This window comes from Hyalella azteca, unplaced genomic scaffold (genome assembly GCF_000764305.2).
Source record: "Hyalella azteca isolate HAZT.00-mixed unplaced genomic scaffold, Hazt_2.0.2 contig15967, whole genome shotgun sequence".
In the NCBI taxonomy this organism is placed as follows: Eukaryota; Metazoa; Arthropoda; class Malacostraca; order Amphipoda; family Hyalellidae; genus Hyalella; species Hyalella azteca.
In genome coordinates this window covers 4,984-20,773 of record NW_025945795.1, presented here as the reverse complement: position 1 = coordinate 20,773, position 15,790 = coordinate 4,984, and the positions used below count along the sequence as shown (strand labels likewise).

At 35.1% G+C, this 15,790-nt stretch overlaps 1 protein-coding gene across 1 annotated transcript in view; it reads left to right on the top strand.

The window, feature by feature from the left end:
• LOC108678519 (kinesin-like protein KIF17) overlaps window positions 1-13,020 on the top strand; it is a 40,479-nt gene extending 27,459 nt beyond the window's left edge. Inside the window, exons 7-14 of the mRNA XM_018166969.2 lie at window positions 458-710; window positions 2,297-2,502; window positions 3,811-4,022; window positions 4,382-4,432; window positions 4,812-5,037; window positions 5,465-5,552; window positions 6,105-6,269; window positions 12,638-13,020. Of these exons, the coding sequence (XP_018022458.2) occupies window positions 458-710; window positions 2,297-2,502; window positions 3,811-4,022; window positions 4,382-4,432; window positions 4,812-5,037; window positions 5,465-5,552; window positions 6,105-6,269; window positions 12,638-13,020 (1,584 nt within the window). The remainder of the gene's footprint in view (window positions 1-457; window positions 711-2,296; window positions 2,503-3,810; window positions 4,023-4,381; window positions 4,433-4,811; window positions 5,038-5,464; window positions 5,553-6,104; window positions 6,270-12,637) is intronic.
• Window positions 13,021-15,790: the final 2,770 nt, after the last annotated feature.

The following is a 15,790-nucleotide window of genomic DNA, read 5'->3' as shown; positions in this document are numbered from 1 at the left end:
CAAAGACATTCAAACACACACGCCGTAACGTGACCAGAAGCTTACTAGATTTCTGCAGGCCACTGAAATTATTTTCTATCAATGCAACTTGAAAATGAATTTCAGAAGAATTTCAATTAGAAAAATGTTAAGGGTTAGATCTTCTTTATTAGGTGATTTATTTTTTCTGTAGGGGCTATGCATTTTCTTCTTTATGTTAAAAATTTATTATGGTGGTAATAATTTATTATTATTATTATGTGTTGTAAATGTCTATCTAAATGTACACTCTAGGAAACAGTTGCTCTCTAATTCATTCTTTTTTAATTAAACTATTGAACTTCCATGAATACCTCGTAGTGAATTATATTTTGAAAAATACCACTAATAAATTAAAATCCATCATCCCTAACCCTTAATTACTATTAAATAATATAAATTATTCCACAATTTTGAAACTTCTCATCGGATTCACCAGGACTCGCTTGGTGGCAACACAAAGACTTTGATGGTAGCATGCCTCAGTCCAGCAGACAACAACTACGACGAGACGTTATCCACGCTGCGCTACGCCAACAGAGCCAAGAACATCAAGAACAAACCCAAGATTAACGAGGACCCCAAGGATGCCATGCTCAGGGAGTACCAGGAAGAGATCCAGAAGCTGCGGCAAATGCTGGAGCAGCAGGGACCTGGAGCAGGCTTAGGCATCTCTGGAACTGCAGGAATAAGTAAGTTTGATAGTAAAGGTGGAAGATGGAGCAGGCTTAGGCATCTCTGGAACTGCAGGAATAAGTAAGTTTGTTAGTGAAGGAGAAGGTAATATATTGTTAATCAATTGGCAGCTAGAAAATGTTGCCTAATACGTGTATCTGCTATTCAATGAGGAGGTATTAGATCATTAATTATTCATCGGCACCTAAGAAATGCTAGGCATAGTATAAACAAGTCGATCGTAAAGCAGATAAAAATATATCATTAATCAACTAGCACCTTAGAAATACGGGAAATGGAATAAATTTGATGGCTAAAACGATGGAAATAGATAGTTTATCAAACGGGCCTATGGGGAAAGCTAGACATGATATAAAAAGATCGCTAGCCAAGGAGAATGAAATAGGTCAATTATTCTCAAATGGCGGCACGTAAATTCTATGAGTACAATAAGTAAGTCCGTTGGTCAATCAGAAGAAAGTAGATCATTAACTCGCCAGCAGAAAAAATAAATGACGGACATGGAATATGTCGGTAAAAATTATAAGTGGGCCATAATTCAAAAGGAAAACAGTATATTTTTAGATAAATAATCTGAAAAGTCTTTCGTTCCAGCACCAGTAAAAAAAATCACATGGCAATCAATCTGTTCCTAAATCATCTGAGATATGAGATGATGATCCAAAAAGATGAGCATTAGCAATTTCTGGCCCGAGATCAACATCTTTGGTGGAGGGAGGGAAGGGTGTCCTATATACTGCAATATTTTCAAGCCTCCGGGGGACTTCCATCGTTCATTTCTATCGCGAATCAGCGATGCGCGCGGGCCAAAAGTTCGTCGAGAGGTTCGCTTGGGAAAATTCGAAGGTCTTGCTACGGGAAATTGGATCCTTTTTACGGAAGTTTTGCCTTTGTGCAGACGACCAAGAAAATCCGCTTTGTTGTCAAGGACAGAGAAGAGAGAGATAAAAGTCGCGGCAAAAGGCTAACAATGTGAAGAAACGCTGACGCGCGCCTGAGCCAGAGAATTGCGCTCCATTATTTTCCGAGAAAAGGCGCTAAATTACACGTGGTATTAGAGAAGTGGAATTATTTCCTCGAATGAGCAGACGATCAAAGAAAATTTAATTGACAGAAATGTATTTAATTTCACAGTAAGAAGTCGTTCAAGTCACTCGTCCTGTGACTGAACGTACGATTTAACGTCAAATGTCGAGAATAATCTTAAGAGGTTGCAACTTGGAGACAGTTTTTATCAATTAATCTACATCCTGATGAACGTAAAATTATTTACCCAAGTCATTTTAGTCCTTTGAGTCAAAAATCATTATGCCTTATATTCGAGGCATATCTTAATATTTCTCAATACTCTTAACTCTGCAAAAAAAATACATATCAGAGTTCCCTGTTTAAGGCACAATTAATTCTCTTAACTCAACCAAAATGTAAATTGTATATTAAAGTTCCCTGTTCAGCCACAATTCCCCCCTACAGAACGACAATTTCTATATCAAAGTTCCCTGTTTAGGCACAATTCTCTTAACTCTACAGAGCAACAAATTCTATATCAACGTACCCTGTTTAGGCCACATTTCCTTTCCAGTGGCCGTGGCCGCCCCGCCAGACGAGAAGGCGCTCGAGGAGGAGCGTGAGAAGGTGAGGCTGGAGTACGAGCAGAAGATGCAGGAGTTGAAGAGGGAGAAGGAGGCTGAGGCCAAGAGCAAGCAGGCCATGCAGTCCCAAGTCGATGAGATTAGGAAGAAGTATGAGCGCGAGCTGGCAGCGGTCGCTGAAAAGGCGCGCCTGCAAGTGAGTGTATATCGCGCTTTAAACTTTTTAAATTCGCTAGTCAAGGAGAATGAAATAGATCAATTCTCAACTGGCGGCTCATTAGTAATTTTATTTGTCAGTAGTATTAGTAATAGTATGAATTTACAGGCGCTTTATATAGCTATATAATTCGCATCGGAGGTAGTTTTTAAGTTACATTAATTTTTTCGTGATATAAATACGACTTGATAACTAGTAAACCGTTTATTAATTTTTTTATTCTTTTGTAAAAGTTAAATTTTCTACTTGGTGTATTTGCTGCATAATTGAATGCTTGTTGTTTGGAAGCTGGATTAAATATCCCTTGTTTTGAGAAATTTTTTGGATATTTCGAAAATTTCATTGATATATCAGAAAAGTTTAGTAATATATTTGGATATTTCGAAAATTTCATTGATATATCAGAAAAGTTTAGTAATATATTTTAACTGTATATTAATTGACGTTTACATGAATCAGAGAGAAAATGAAGACAAAGAAGCCATTCTCCAGAAGAACCATCTACTGTTATTATTCTCTCTCTCAAAAGAATATTTTTAAAATATTCTCTTTAGCAGTCTTAAGTTTAATTATTAAAGTACTTAGCATATTCAGAAGCTGTAAACATATTTTGCCCCGGCATTGATGTCATGATATACATTGAACAATATAACCACACTCTGATTTACGAAAAATATACCCTGACTTTTTTCAATGACGCAATTACGAAGCATCAAGACAATAGACATTGCATACAATAACAAGAAGCAATTGACATTGTATCAAGTCATTTGATTCAAAAACACTGACAACTTCAACGGTTATATTTCGCTTACTCTAAGCCCTAAGGCTAATATTGTATAGCAAACTATAAAATTCCACTAATTAAAAATATTTATAACTTTGTGGAATCCTCGTATTTTCATCACATCGTAACTTCGTTGCATCATATTATCTCTGCCACGATTTTGATCACTCATAACATCATTGACATCATTTTGCCTCACATTATCTCCGACACTGTCTTCATCGCGTTGTAACATTATTGCATCACGTTATTCCCGCCATTATTTGATCACCTAGTAACATCACTGCATCACATCATCACTGTACTTACGCTGATCAAAGAGAAACCCCTTCTCGTCTCCAGTAATTCACTCCGTGATAAGTCCACTTTGCTATGACGCCAGCCGCCTCAGCCCAGCCATGTTCTCTGTCCGGTAAAAAAGCGATAGAGGAAAACAATGAATTGTTCCTTGGTGATATTGCCGCGCCTGCGATATCAATAGGCCTATTTTTCTCACATAGCAAGAAGAATTTCTACGGCAACAAGAAGAACAACAGCGGCTGTCACAGCAACAACACAGAGGCAAGAACAAGAGCGGTGTAACTCCAGGAGCAATAGTGGACGGGTATGAGGAGGACTGGGAGACTGACACTGTAGAGGATATAGAGGAAGCTGACAGTGAAGGAAGAGGGAAGAAAGATAAAACTCCCATCACCATCGGGGTCTTGAAAATGTGAGCTTAAAATTGTTTTATTTTTTGAGAGAAATAAAATTGTTTTTCTGTGTTCTATGTATATTGACCGTCAATTGTTAATTATATTGTTTATGACGTACAAATTTATTGTTTGTTACAAGTAAGGAACTAATTTCGGATAATTTAATAACCTATTAGAAATGTGAATTTTCCCGTATGAACACTGAAAAAGTAACAGTGAACAGAGTAGAAGAACATCAAATAATCGCTGTAAAATTTATGCATGATCGCTCATTAATTCATCCTCTGATTATTCATGTGCACCGCACAAAATTCATTGTACACAGCACAGTTTGCATTTGATTAGCAATTAAATCTTAAATTCTTTGTGTGTGCAGGAACACCCAACATAATCAGCTTTCTCAGGAACAGAAGGAAGCTTTGAAAAGGTGAGCCCAAGAATAGAATTTATGAATAATTTATTCACCTAGATATTTCCTTAAAATTCTTTGGTTTATAAGTAAATAATTGCAAATTTCTACCCAATGCTCCAGCAATAGCTTGGATCGCGAGGCAGATCCAGAATAACTTCAAGTCGAGCGTTGCAAGTCCTGGGCAGAAACCTAAGCGTTATCCGAATTTTGTTGGGACCAGGTTTACCGAACGACTGTTGAATTGTCTTAGAATTATTTCACACAAAATCATTGAATCCCATGAACGAGCCTCTGATGCACATTCTCGCCAAGCCAAGTAAGTAAAGCAATGCTTATTGCACGTAAAATATGGTTAATTTGTTAATAAAGAAATTTCTTGCCTGACTATTTACAGACTACGGGAGATCCAGGAGAAAATGGTGGGCGGTGAACGGAAAGAAGATAAAGAACTTAAAGCCAAACGACAGAAACGCAAGAAATACATGGAAAAACGTATGAAGATTTTAAGCCAGGCTTTGAATCATGTTGATGACGAGGACGGAATAATGATTAAGGTCTACGATGATATACACGAGGAGCTTAGGGTTAAAACTGAGCTGGCTAAGAAACAGAAGCAGAAGGTGAGTAGAATTAGTTAAATGAAGTAAGAGTTACTTTAAAAATGAGTGAAGACCTCTTTTGAGTGATTAAAAAAGAAAAAGTTGGTGTAGAAGGTGGATGATGACCATTTTAACGCTAAAAAAATAAACTCTCGTTCCACAAACGTTCCGAAAATTTCCATTGAGACGGAGTGTTTCTAATCAAAATTAATTAATTCCTATGTTTCATAAATGACTGCCTTAAATATTTATCCTGATCATGAGTTAATTTTCACTTCGCTATTCTCATTATTATAAATGAACAATTGCACACACTAATAAGTGTCATGTCGTAAACGCTATTTCAATAAAACAGTTCGAATAAAAAGTGATCAAAGCCTGCAGTATTTAATTTGAATTATTTCATATAATTAATATAATTATAATAATATTTCATTCTCACCCTCAGATCAAAACTTTAGAGGCGGAAATCGAGGACATCACCAGCGAGTTCCAGAACGAACGCACCGACTATCTGGAGACCATACGCAGGCTGGATATATTTATTAAGTCGTTCATGTTTATGGCATTTAATTAGCCTGAATTGTCAAACTAAAGCTTATTGTGGATATTAAAATGCAATGTAAATCGCCGATCATAAATTGAAATATTCAACGTAATATACACAGTAATTTAATTTGTTCCATGATGGCATTAATGTGTGTGCCACGGGTTTCAATCGTATAGGACTGGAATAGCTCAAAGAAACAAACTAAATCGAATCAGTCACGATGCTACTATTTGCTGGAAATTTTTGATATACAAAATAAAAATTAATTTTTCTAATAATGATGGGAAAAATACAAGTATTCAACTACAGCGTTTCTGATCTTTCTCGAGTCGGCAGATGCATCTAAAAATCATGTCTCATCAGAACTGAATAGTTTACAGTTCCTTCGTACATTTTTATATAAGCAGATTTATGAAGAAGACTATTGATCTTTTATTTTTCTATATTTTTTATAATTGCTTCTGAAACTAGTCCAAATTATATAAGAATTTTCCAGCCTGTTCCCTGTCAAGGGATATCTTAAATGTTATTATTCAACAACACTCAACAACATTATTATTCTCAAAGGTGCAACCGACAATCAGAAGAGACTGCAACTACAGCACATTGGACGCCATCAAGAAAGAAGCCATATGGGACGACGAGTATCAGAGATGGAAACTGCCAGACCTTGCAATAGTTAAAACTAAACTACCACCGGCCGGTGAGTACACATTCATATTCTTGTCTAATAACGTAGAAGATTATTCTATATTTTTTTCTTTACTATTCGGATTCATACGCCTTGTTCAACAGTAGTTCGATTAGAAATTTAATCCAACCTTTTGTAGTCGTTGATATAATCTTGGAAACTATTCTTGATCTTGCCTCTTTATTCAAGTAAAGAGTTGCCAGTTGCCTGTTCAGATAACGGTGAGGTGGTTGTGTAGTTTAGATTACTTATTAATCAAGTATAGAACTGATATAAAAATAACTCAATTGTATATCATATTAATTACCAAAATACTACATTTTGGAGTCTTGATTTACTCGCATAGCATGACTATTTTCATCAAAACTCGGTACCTTCGGCAGACTAATAATTTGAGATACGTGTTATGAAATTCATGGTCATTATAATAATTAAATTTCACAATAATTATTAAATTTATTATTATGATTATTCGTAACATGACGCAGATAAGTACAAAAGTTTACATCTTAATGATCACCTCCCATGAATGTATCATGCAAATCATTATTCTCATCTAAATCATTCGCAACAAGACCTGTCTCTTATACACATCTAGATGTGTATAAGAGACAGCATTAGTCAACCATTTACCATTTCCACGTTTTGCTTTCANACGAGGCTCTGGAACACAATCGAGGTTTTGAAATACAAACGAGGTCTTGGAACACAAACGAGGCTCTGGAACACAATCGAGGTTTTGAAATACAAACGAGGTTCAGGAACACAAACGATGTTCAGGAACACAAACGAGGTTCTGGAACACAAACGAGGCTCTGGAACACAATCGAGGTTTTGAAATACAAACGAGGTTCAGGAACACAAACGATGTTCCGGAACACAAACGAGGTTCTGGAACACAAACGAGGTTCAGTAACACAAACGAGGTTCTTGAACACAAACGACGTTCTGAAACACAAACGAGGGTTCTGGAACACAAACGACGTTCAGGAACACAAACGAGGGTTCTGAAAACGAGGTTCTGGAACACAAACGAGGTTCTGGAACACAAACGAGGCTCTGGAACACAAACGAGGGTTTTGTTTCGTTTCAATTTGTGGCGACATCGCTTGCCTCGAGGGAATTGCCGCCTTCAAGTCGAGGTTCAGTTCTGTCGCCCGTGTTGCCGTTGCCTCGCATCTGCATTTCTAATTCAGCCTTGTCGTCGAATTCGTTCGAAAGCTTACGTGGTCCAATACTTGCATCGAACATGATTCATGAAACTTGGTTCGATTTCACCATTATTATTTGAAAAAATATAAATACGCTTAAATTAATGGATTAATTTAAACTCCGATAGTTATCGAGAGTTCGTTTTCGACTAAAATTACAGACAGAGATTAAAATTACGAGCATATTTGATATGTATAGAAATATTTTTTCTTTGTCCTCAAGGGAAAAATAATATTGACATAAAATCTGATTTTTGTCAGTATTCGATGCAACTGAAGTATTTCGCCATCACGCGTGGCCATTACACACTTTAGTGTTATTATTATGGTAATTTAATCGTCGCACTTTTCAGTTGAAGTAGAATATCGAAATTGTTGATTAAGTACCAATTTTGAAATTTAAATGATAAGTTTCGAAATAGATCTCACCTTGCGCATGGTGTCCGGAGTGTTGTGAGTTAACCATTCCAAAGCGAGTGTAAACGAGTGGGGTTTAGAGGATCACTCATTGTCATTTGTTTATTCCAAAGGATTCCTATCCTCATGTTCTAAAAATGTTATAGGGGAAAATGAATTGACAATGCCAATTGCGCGATCCTTGGAACTGATGTATCACATGGAAATTCAAGCAAAAAAAAAATTATAATAACATTTAGTTAAAGGTTTATTTGGCTGCAGGTTTCATGCATGCTGTTTTTTCTTCGCGAAAAAATTCCTTTTATGAATGAAATGGACAAGCATTTCTAATTAAATAAATTGTAGAGTTACGTTTTCAGTAACTCTTATTCACCTATGTTGCTCTTTTCCTGGAAATAAATTGCAATGTTATCTCAAGTCTTATCTTAAATGTAGGCCGCGAAATGGGTACCTGTCTGAAGCGCAAGGAAATCAAAAACTACTTATCATAACTGCATTCTACTGTAATGTGAAGGCGATAGTAATACACTTGAATTGTTCATATGAACTAAAACATTCTCAAGAGGTGAAAATCTACACACTTATATTTACCTAAACTAACCTACTCTACTAGTGTCTCCGCCCTGCTCGAGTGGGTAATTTTAGAGCCAATTTTCCCAGGGAAGAGTTTCGCACGAGCACAAAATCCAAATCGATAGGGTATCAATCTGCCATTGAATATTATCGATAATTAGTATTGATATTCAGACATAAATCGTTGATCGGTTTACCGATAAATCAAGTTTAAGGCATCAGGAATAAACGATTCCGCCTCAGCGTCAAAATTAATACTTCAATGTTGCAACCGTACTCCTAGTGCTCATTTTCGCGTGTATGCGCTATCCGGTCTTACTATTGCACTTGCTTGATCTCTAAAATTATTCTCTTTCAAATCTCTAACACCGCAACAATGTCATTGTCTTAAAGATCAAAATATTTTATAATATATACCTACATCTTTTAAATCTATTCACTGACTGGTGCTTAAAACCTTATTAATGAAAGGGAAAACTGTCACTGCATGAATGAAAGCATGTTTTTGACTGTTTGTGCAGTATAGAAAGTAATTAATATAACATACCTGCATGTTTAACAATTTTTATCAATTTTAAACTTATTTTCTCGAAGGATCAAACAAATTTCAGCGACGAGTGGCAGAGAACATTTCTCTAGTCATATTTCCTCCACAAGGGAAAATTGTCGTTGATAAAAACCTTCATTACTAATAAATGTTTTTGAAACAACATTTAATCAACACTATTTCAATGTCAGACGCCTAGTGGTGATCTCCCGCTTACCTTCTCTTTGTAAAATCGAACGGTTCTCAGCCGTAGGCCACAAGAAAAGATTCTCATCTTCTTGACAATTTTGAATTGTCATCAATGCAAAAGCACTGACCTGTTCTGTTACAATGAGCGTGAGAGTGTTACGATTATTACAATTTAATCGCTGTCTGTTTATTAAATAAAATTATGGGAAACTATAAAGAACGTGTTGTTGCACGATCGAAATTTTAACGAACCAACTCAATGCCATGTTCCTCTCAAATTTTGTTCTAGTTCTAGCCAGTCTAAGAAATTCATTCGATTTCTAAAACAGCAATATATTGAGGAATTATCATGTGGGGTTTCTAAAGAATTCAAAATACTTATGCCTAAAATTAATTTTATATATTCTAATACGGGATAACGTTTTTTCGTCTAATTAGACTAATTACCCTTAACGATTCAACGTTTAAAAAAGTTTACCGTCTTCGTTTGCATAGCAGGATGTAAGCAAAGTTGTGTGCTAATATAGTTGAAAATTTAAGGCATTTAACGATTTTTCATTTTCATTGGTTTGAGAGAAAGTTAATTGAGTGAAACTTATTAAAACTTTTCGAGTGCACGCCACTTACAATATTTAATTCAGGTATTCACTTAGATTTTGATCGTATTATTGTTCATAGGAGTGGAACGCCCAAAGTTACTTGATGCATTTTGAAAACTTGCCTTAAATCGAATACCAAAGAAGGGACTCTTGAAAAAGATTCTGCGTCTAAATGCCTGAAAGTTTTTCTTCGGATTGTTATATGTCAACAATGAATTATGTTTGTGATGTTTGGACAATGTCTTTTGTTTACAATTAGAAGAATGAGGGAAGGTTCCCCCTGGATGAAAGACTGTTAAGGGCTATCATATTGATTAGTTGTCTTCACTTTGCAAAATTACGTACAGTATTCATTAAAGTACCAGTTATTGAATAATTTTTCTAGAATTAAAATAATAGCATAAGGGTAGTTTGATCATCTCTATGTTTTAAACACTTTCCATGCCCGATTCAAGGTAACATATTAAGTTGTGCGTAGGTAGTCCTGTAACATGGTATATCTGAAGATATTGAAGTGCATTCGTTGTACATAGTCCTACCTAAAATTAAAGCTGCGTAACTGAGATGAATTAAACTCAAAGTCTTCGTATTTCTCCTTAATTCAAACAATTACTCCCATTTGCATAATTTATGCTAGAAATTGTTGCCAGTTGATGGGAATTTGCATAGTAACAATTATAGTTGAAAGGCAAAAAGTTGTGTTCGTTTTGTAGATCAACTTTGAAAAAGAAAAATGTAAAATTCTACGTACTTTGCTCCGAACATTCACTTTACTGCACAATGAGCTCGTGGTGGTAGAAGTGATGTAAAGCAGTCTATATTCTCTTAAAGTGATTGAACATTATCAGGTATGGTATGTATGCCTTTCAAAATCTATAGTTTCAAGTTACCACGGCGTATAAAACTTTTTGCATCTAAGAACAAAATGGTTTAACTTTATGTTTCCATAAATTAGTCCTTTCTACAATTATTTCTAGGTTTATTTATATAATTATGCAATTTTTTATGATTCTATTAGAACTACAAATGCATCTAATTTCATGTGTGCTTCTTCATAATGAACCAGCATGCGTCCTTTGGCTTTTGCTCTCTGCACGCTATCTCTATCCATTGTCATGCTCATATTCACCTCATAAATTTTTCATTGATTTTGTCAAGGCTGATATTTAGTATAGGCTTTTTCATGCGCTAATAATCTAAGTTTGGCTTTTTCAAATGAATCTATTCATCTCCTACATTCAATTTGGCATAATTTTTTAATTCATAATATTTTTTGGAATAGTCTTCGAATTTCCGAAATTTTCGGAATCATTTTTTAAATAATGCAGCACTGCTATTCATTTGCATCTACTTCACGGAACTTGGATACAAAATTCTTGAAATTTATAATTTCATCAGCTTCCTTATTTAACGTTTCGAAAATTTATTGTTGCAGAGCACTTTTGTTGCCTGTATTGGTGAAAAATCAAATAAAAATATTTTTAATATGAATAATTTCACATATATCGTGTATTTGCTTGAAGATAAATTGCCGAATAATTTAACACAACAATTAACACAACAATAATTTAATGTGCAACAATTTCACCTACTTAATTGTTAAAATAAGTCTATAACATTGTCATTAGTTTTTTAGGAGGAATCGCATGCAAATATAAGACTGGAACTAAGTTAATATTATAATATTATCGATCGCCATAATCTTGATCCAGGAGGACTTTTTGTTATTTTTTCAGTGATTTTTATATTCGTTGTAGTCTAATGTACTAACGTGGTGATTTTTCCAAGGTAAGGTAATGATTATAAAAACGATCTCAATCAGCTAAACAGTCATCCCAGCAATTGCACACGGTCTATTAGGTTATTTTATCTCAACGGTGTTATCTCTATCTTTTTAATCTTTATGAAAATACATGCTTCAGTAATCCAAACTTATTTCAAGAAAAATTATTCTTCAACATTAACATTTTAACTCCGGAGATGTTCACACATTTTAACCCCAGGCTGACGCTCGCTATTTTGAGGTGCACTTTATAAAACATCAACGATAGTGATTTATTACGATTGTACTTTTTAAAAAGCATTTTCACAAATAAATTGCTTGAAAATTTTTATTTATATACTTATTGATATTTATTACAGCACAAGACGAGTATGAATGAAATTTCAGTCAATTAAATTTATTAGATTAGATTTAAACCATCTCGATGATTCACTTCTTCTTCATAATAAAAGCATCCGTAATTTAGTGATCGGAGAATTTATCAAACATTCGTTTACCGAAATTTATGGATGGCTTTAATGACGCCCTAGTAGTTCATTAGTATTTCTTATTTATTTGCAATTATTTACTTGATGTTCTCGTTGAATTTATTCCAGTGAATTATTGCTCTCTCTATCTACATAACATAGACTCAATTTGATAAGCCTTCATCCTTCTCCGACTGCCTAATAATTCCTTTTTCGATCACCACTGCCTCGATGTTATTCTGTCAATAACCACTTCTAGTCGTCGACATGCTTGCCACTGCTTACCCCCAATCCGTATGGAGTGAGGCTCCAAGGTTTGTATGCTCCAAGAATCGGAACCCTGACTGTTCCCTCTGGCAGGTCTGAATGGCTCCATGACTCAGAACCCTGACTGTTCCCTCTGGCAGGTCTGAATGGCTCCATGACTCAGAACCCTGACTGTTCCCTCTGGCAGGTCAGAACATCTCCATGATTCTGAACCCCGACTGCTCTTTCTGACAGTTTTGAATGGCTCCATGACTCTGAATCCCGACTGCTCCCTTTGAGGATCTTTACAGCTGCATGACTCTGAACTCCGACTGTTCCTTCTGGCAGGTCTGAACGGCTCCATGACTCTGAACCCCGACTACTTAACAAGCATCTCAAACAGTAGAAACAAGCCAAAGAATCATCGATCCAATGGAATGGTCTACTCCAACCGGTCGCCGGAAGAGCCAGATAGTGGCACAGGTTCAGCAACTTATTCCGGCTACAACTCGGGAATTAATAGCGTCAATAACAGTTTCAATAGAGGCTATGATGATGGGGTTGACAGTCTTGGTAGTTCTTTGATAAGCAACTCCAAGAACCTTGGACCATCGGACGTCGTTCAGCGAGGAGGAAGGCATCCGTCCCAGACAGCCCCTGCGAGGCTCGGCATGTGGGAGGACGAAAACGCCGAGGACAAATTTTTGAAGGTGATGAGCGTGCGCTGCTGATAATGTTGTGCACAAATTGCGAAATCCGATGTAGCTTCATCATGTAGAAATAAAGTGATCTATTCTGAACCAAGTGAATTTTATTATTGGAGGTTTCATAGGTTTTGCTTCTGTATTAATATCTTTTATTTATCAACGAAAATTAGCAGAAAAGTCAACATCGGAATTTTTTCGGTCGATATGATTCAAATCACTTTTAAATAAATATTCCTATGGGAAATGAAAACTGGAATAATTGAATGCTAAAAATTGGAACGCTTTATGGAAATCAGTCTATGAATGCTTTGGTTTAAGTGAAGGTAAGCTGCTCAATTATTAATTACTATTGATTATTTATAATCCTTGCAAATTGGGAGTTGCGTAATTTCTTTATGCATGTTTTCCAGCTTGACACGTATTAGCATAACATATTTATTTTTTGCGCATGGATTGCCTGAATTTCTCCATCTTTTATTTTCTCACTACTTTTGAACTTTTGGTACTAGCATGTATTTTTTTCGGTACCCTCTGATATTTCTTCTCTTGTCACTTCTTTGTGTGAATTTGATATTTTTTTGTCGCAGTATTATGTTATATATATTTATGCAAACATATTTATATTCTCATATATCGCTGTAAAAGATATATTTACCTGCCTAACCATGCGCTGGAAGCTTAAGTTTCTTCACGCTTAATGGCTTTCAGTAACTCAATTTAGAACTGAAATCTGTTTCCCTTATCTGAGGGAAATGCATGAGAATTTACGGAACGAAAGAATTGCGAAGATATTATACACGCGATTAAAAATTCAGATTCATTAGTAAATTGCAGTATTTATTTTATTTCAATTTAAACCGTTTTCCAGTGATTTCACAAATTATCTAATTTGAGGAGTAAATTAATTATTATATTTTGATTCAATTGGTTCTCATTGACTATCGTCATCGGCCGCAACACAACTTATTTATTCGCGATGGAGCTTTTGACTTGAAATTTCAATCGAGACCCGCTCGCTTTTGCCGCAATTTTGCTCATTATTATGCACACCCAAGCCGCCACATGACACTTTGAACACGCATTTCTATCACTAAATTTCTCAAAAAATCATAAATAAATGAAGTTCAATTAAAATGAAAATTACTAGTTTAATTGGCTGGTGGCAGGGGAAATTAATTAGTAAACTCGGTGGAGTCGTTGGTGAGAAGTAATTAAAAATGACCCAGATAAGAATTTTTAGTATAAAATCTTAGGACTTGTAAACAAAAGTTAGACGGCGGGAACGAAATTAACATTTCAAACAATTCTCATCGATGACATCTGCGCCTGTCATTGATGGATTAAAAATATGTTCCTTGTTTACTTTCCAAACTTTTGAACGCAGAAGCTCAACTTCCAATATGAATCGAACTTATTGCATTACTTAAAGCGAATATGTTCGGGAATTAATTATAAAACTTAAAGAACTGAATATTATGACTGATATCATTTATTATCAAAGACAAGGAAATATGAATGTGATATCATAGACTGAGATGAATAGATTCTAACCGATTAAAATTAATATTTATAATTTAGATGCAGAAAAATGTTCCATTTTACTGAATAGCCTTGCCATAATTCTATCAACTATCACAATTCGAATATTACTATTAGATTTGCATTAATAAGTCACTACTTGCATAAAATAATATTTGCAAATAACCTTTCCATTTATTACTCGCACGATACATCTAATTTAGGCTCCCAGGCACGAAAACACGACTTCTGCTACAAATATTCATTGCTAACGACCGCCTGTTAGATTTGTTGACAGCGCGAGCTGACATCCGGGCAGCCTTTGATGTTTTCTTCATATTAGTCACTATCGCGACGCGTTTCAATATATTACCTCTGTTGTGATCATGATATTATATTTTTATCATGCATCAGTATTAAATTTAATTGCAATGCGTATAATTTTCACGAATTTACTCAATATTGCTATGCGTGTGATGATGACATTATATCCCCTTGAATTCAATACTTTTGATTGTGATGTTAAAATTGGAATAACAAATTTGAAACTGTTTGAATACGACAAAGATGTTATTGCTGATAATTTGATACTCTTTCGAGTGTATTGACAGGATTGATACACGTGTGATTAAGTTGTATCAGGTAAAACAGTGCTCGTATTTTTATTATTCAAGTCATAATGCTGGACAATTCTCACCTATTCGCTGCTATATTGCCGTTTTAAGAATCCGATTAAGTTTTTGTGGTGATCGCATGCAATTATTGCTGTTATTACACATTCTGCAAATGATTTAAGAGCATCTTACCTTATTTCGAAAATTACGTTGCATGAAATAGCGCCATTTTCATGACACTGCGATAGAGCGTCATTATTAATTCGCCCTCGGAAATTCTAAATTATTCCCAGATCCCTTGACAATTTTTAATGCTTCAGTTATTGACAATTTTTAATTTGTCGTCAGATGACAAAAGTATCGTTGATGAACATTATTAGGCAGTGTCCACGATGGTAAAAAAAGGCTTAATGAATTTACCATGTGAATTTTGTACGGAATGGGCAATTTCAGCAGAATTGGTCCACCTAATAATTGAGCACTTTTATTCTTCGAATTATTGTATCAATAATTCAGGCTTAAATTAACTCACCTAAAACAAAATGTTGAATTAAGCAATAAATCAAAATTTAGACAAAAACTGCCTTGTAATGCAATTTAAATCCTCTAATTTGATTTATTTCCTATATCTAGAAAAATAAAAGTCATGATCTCATCCAATT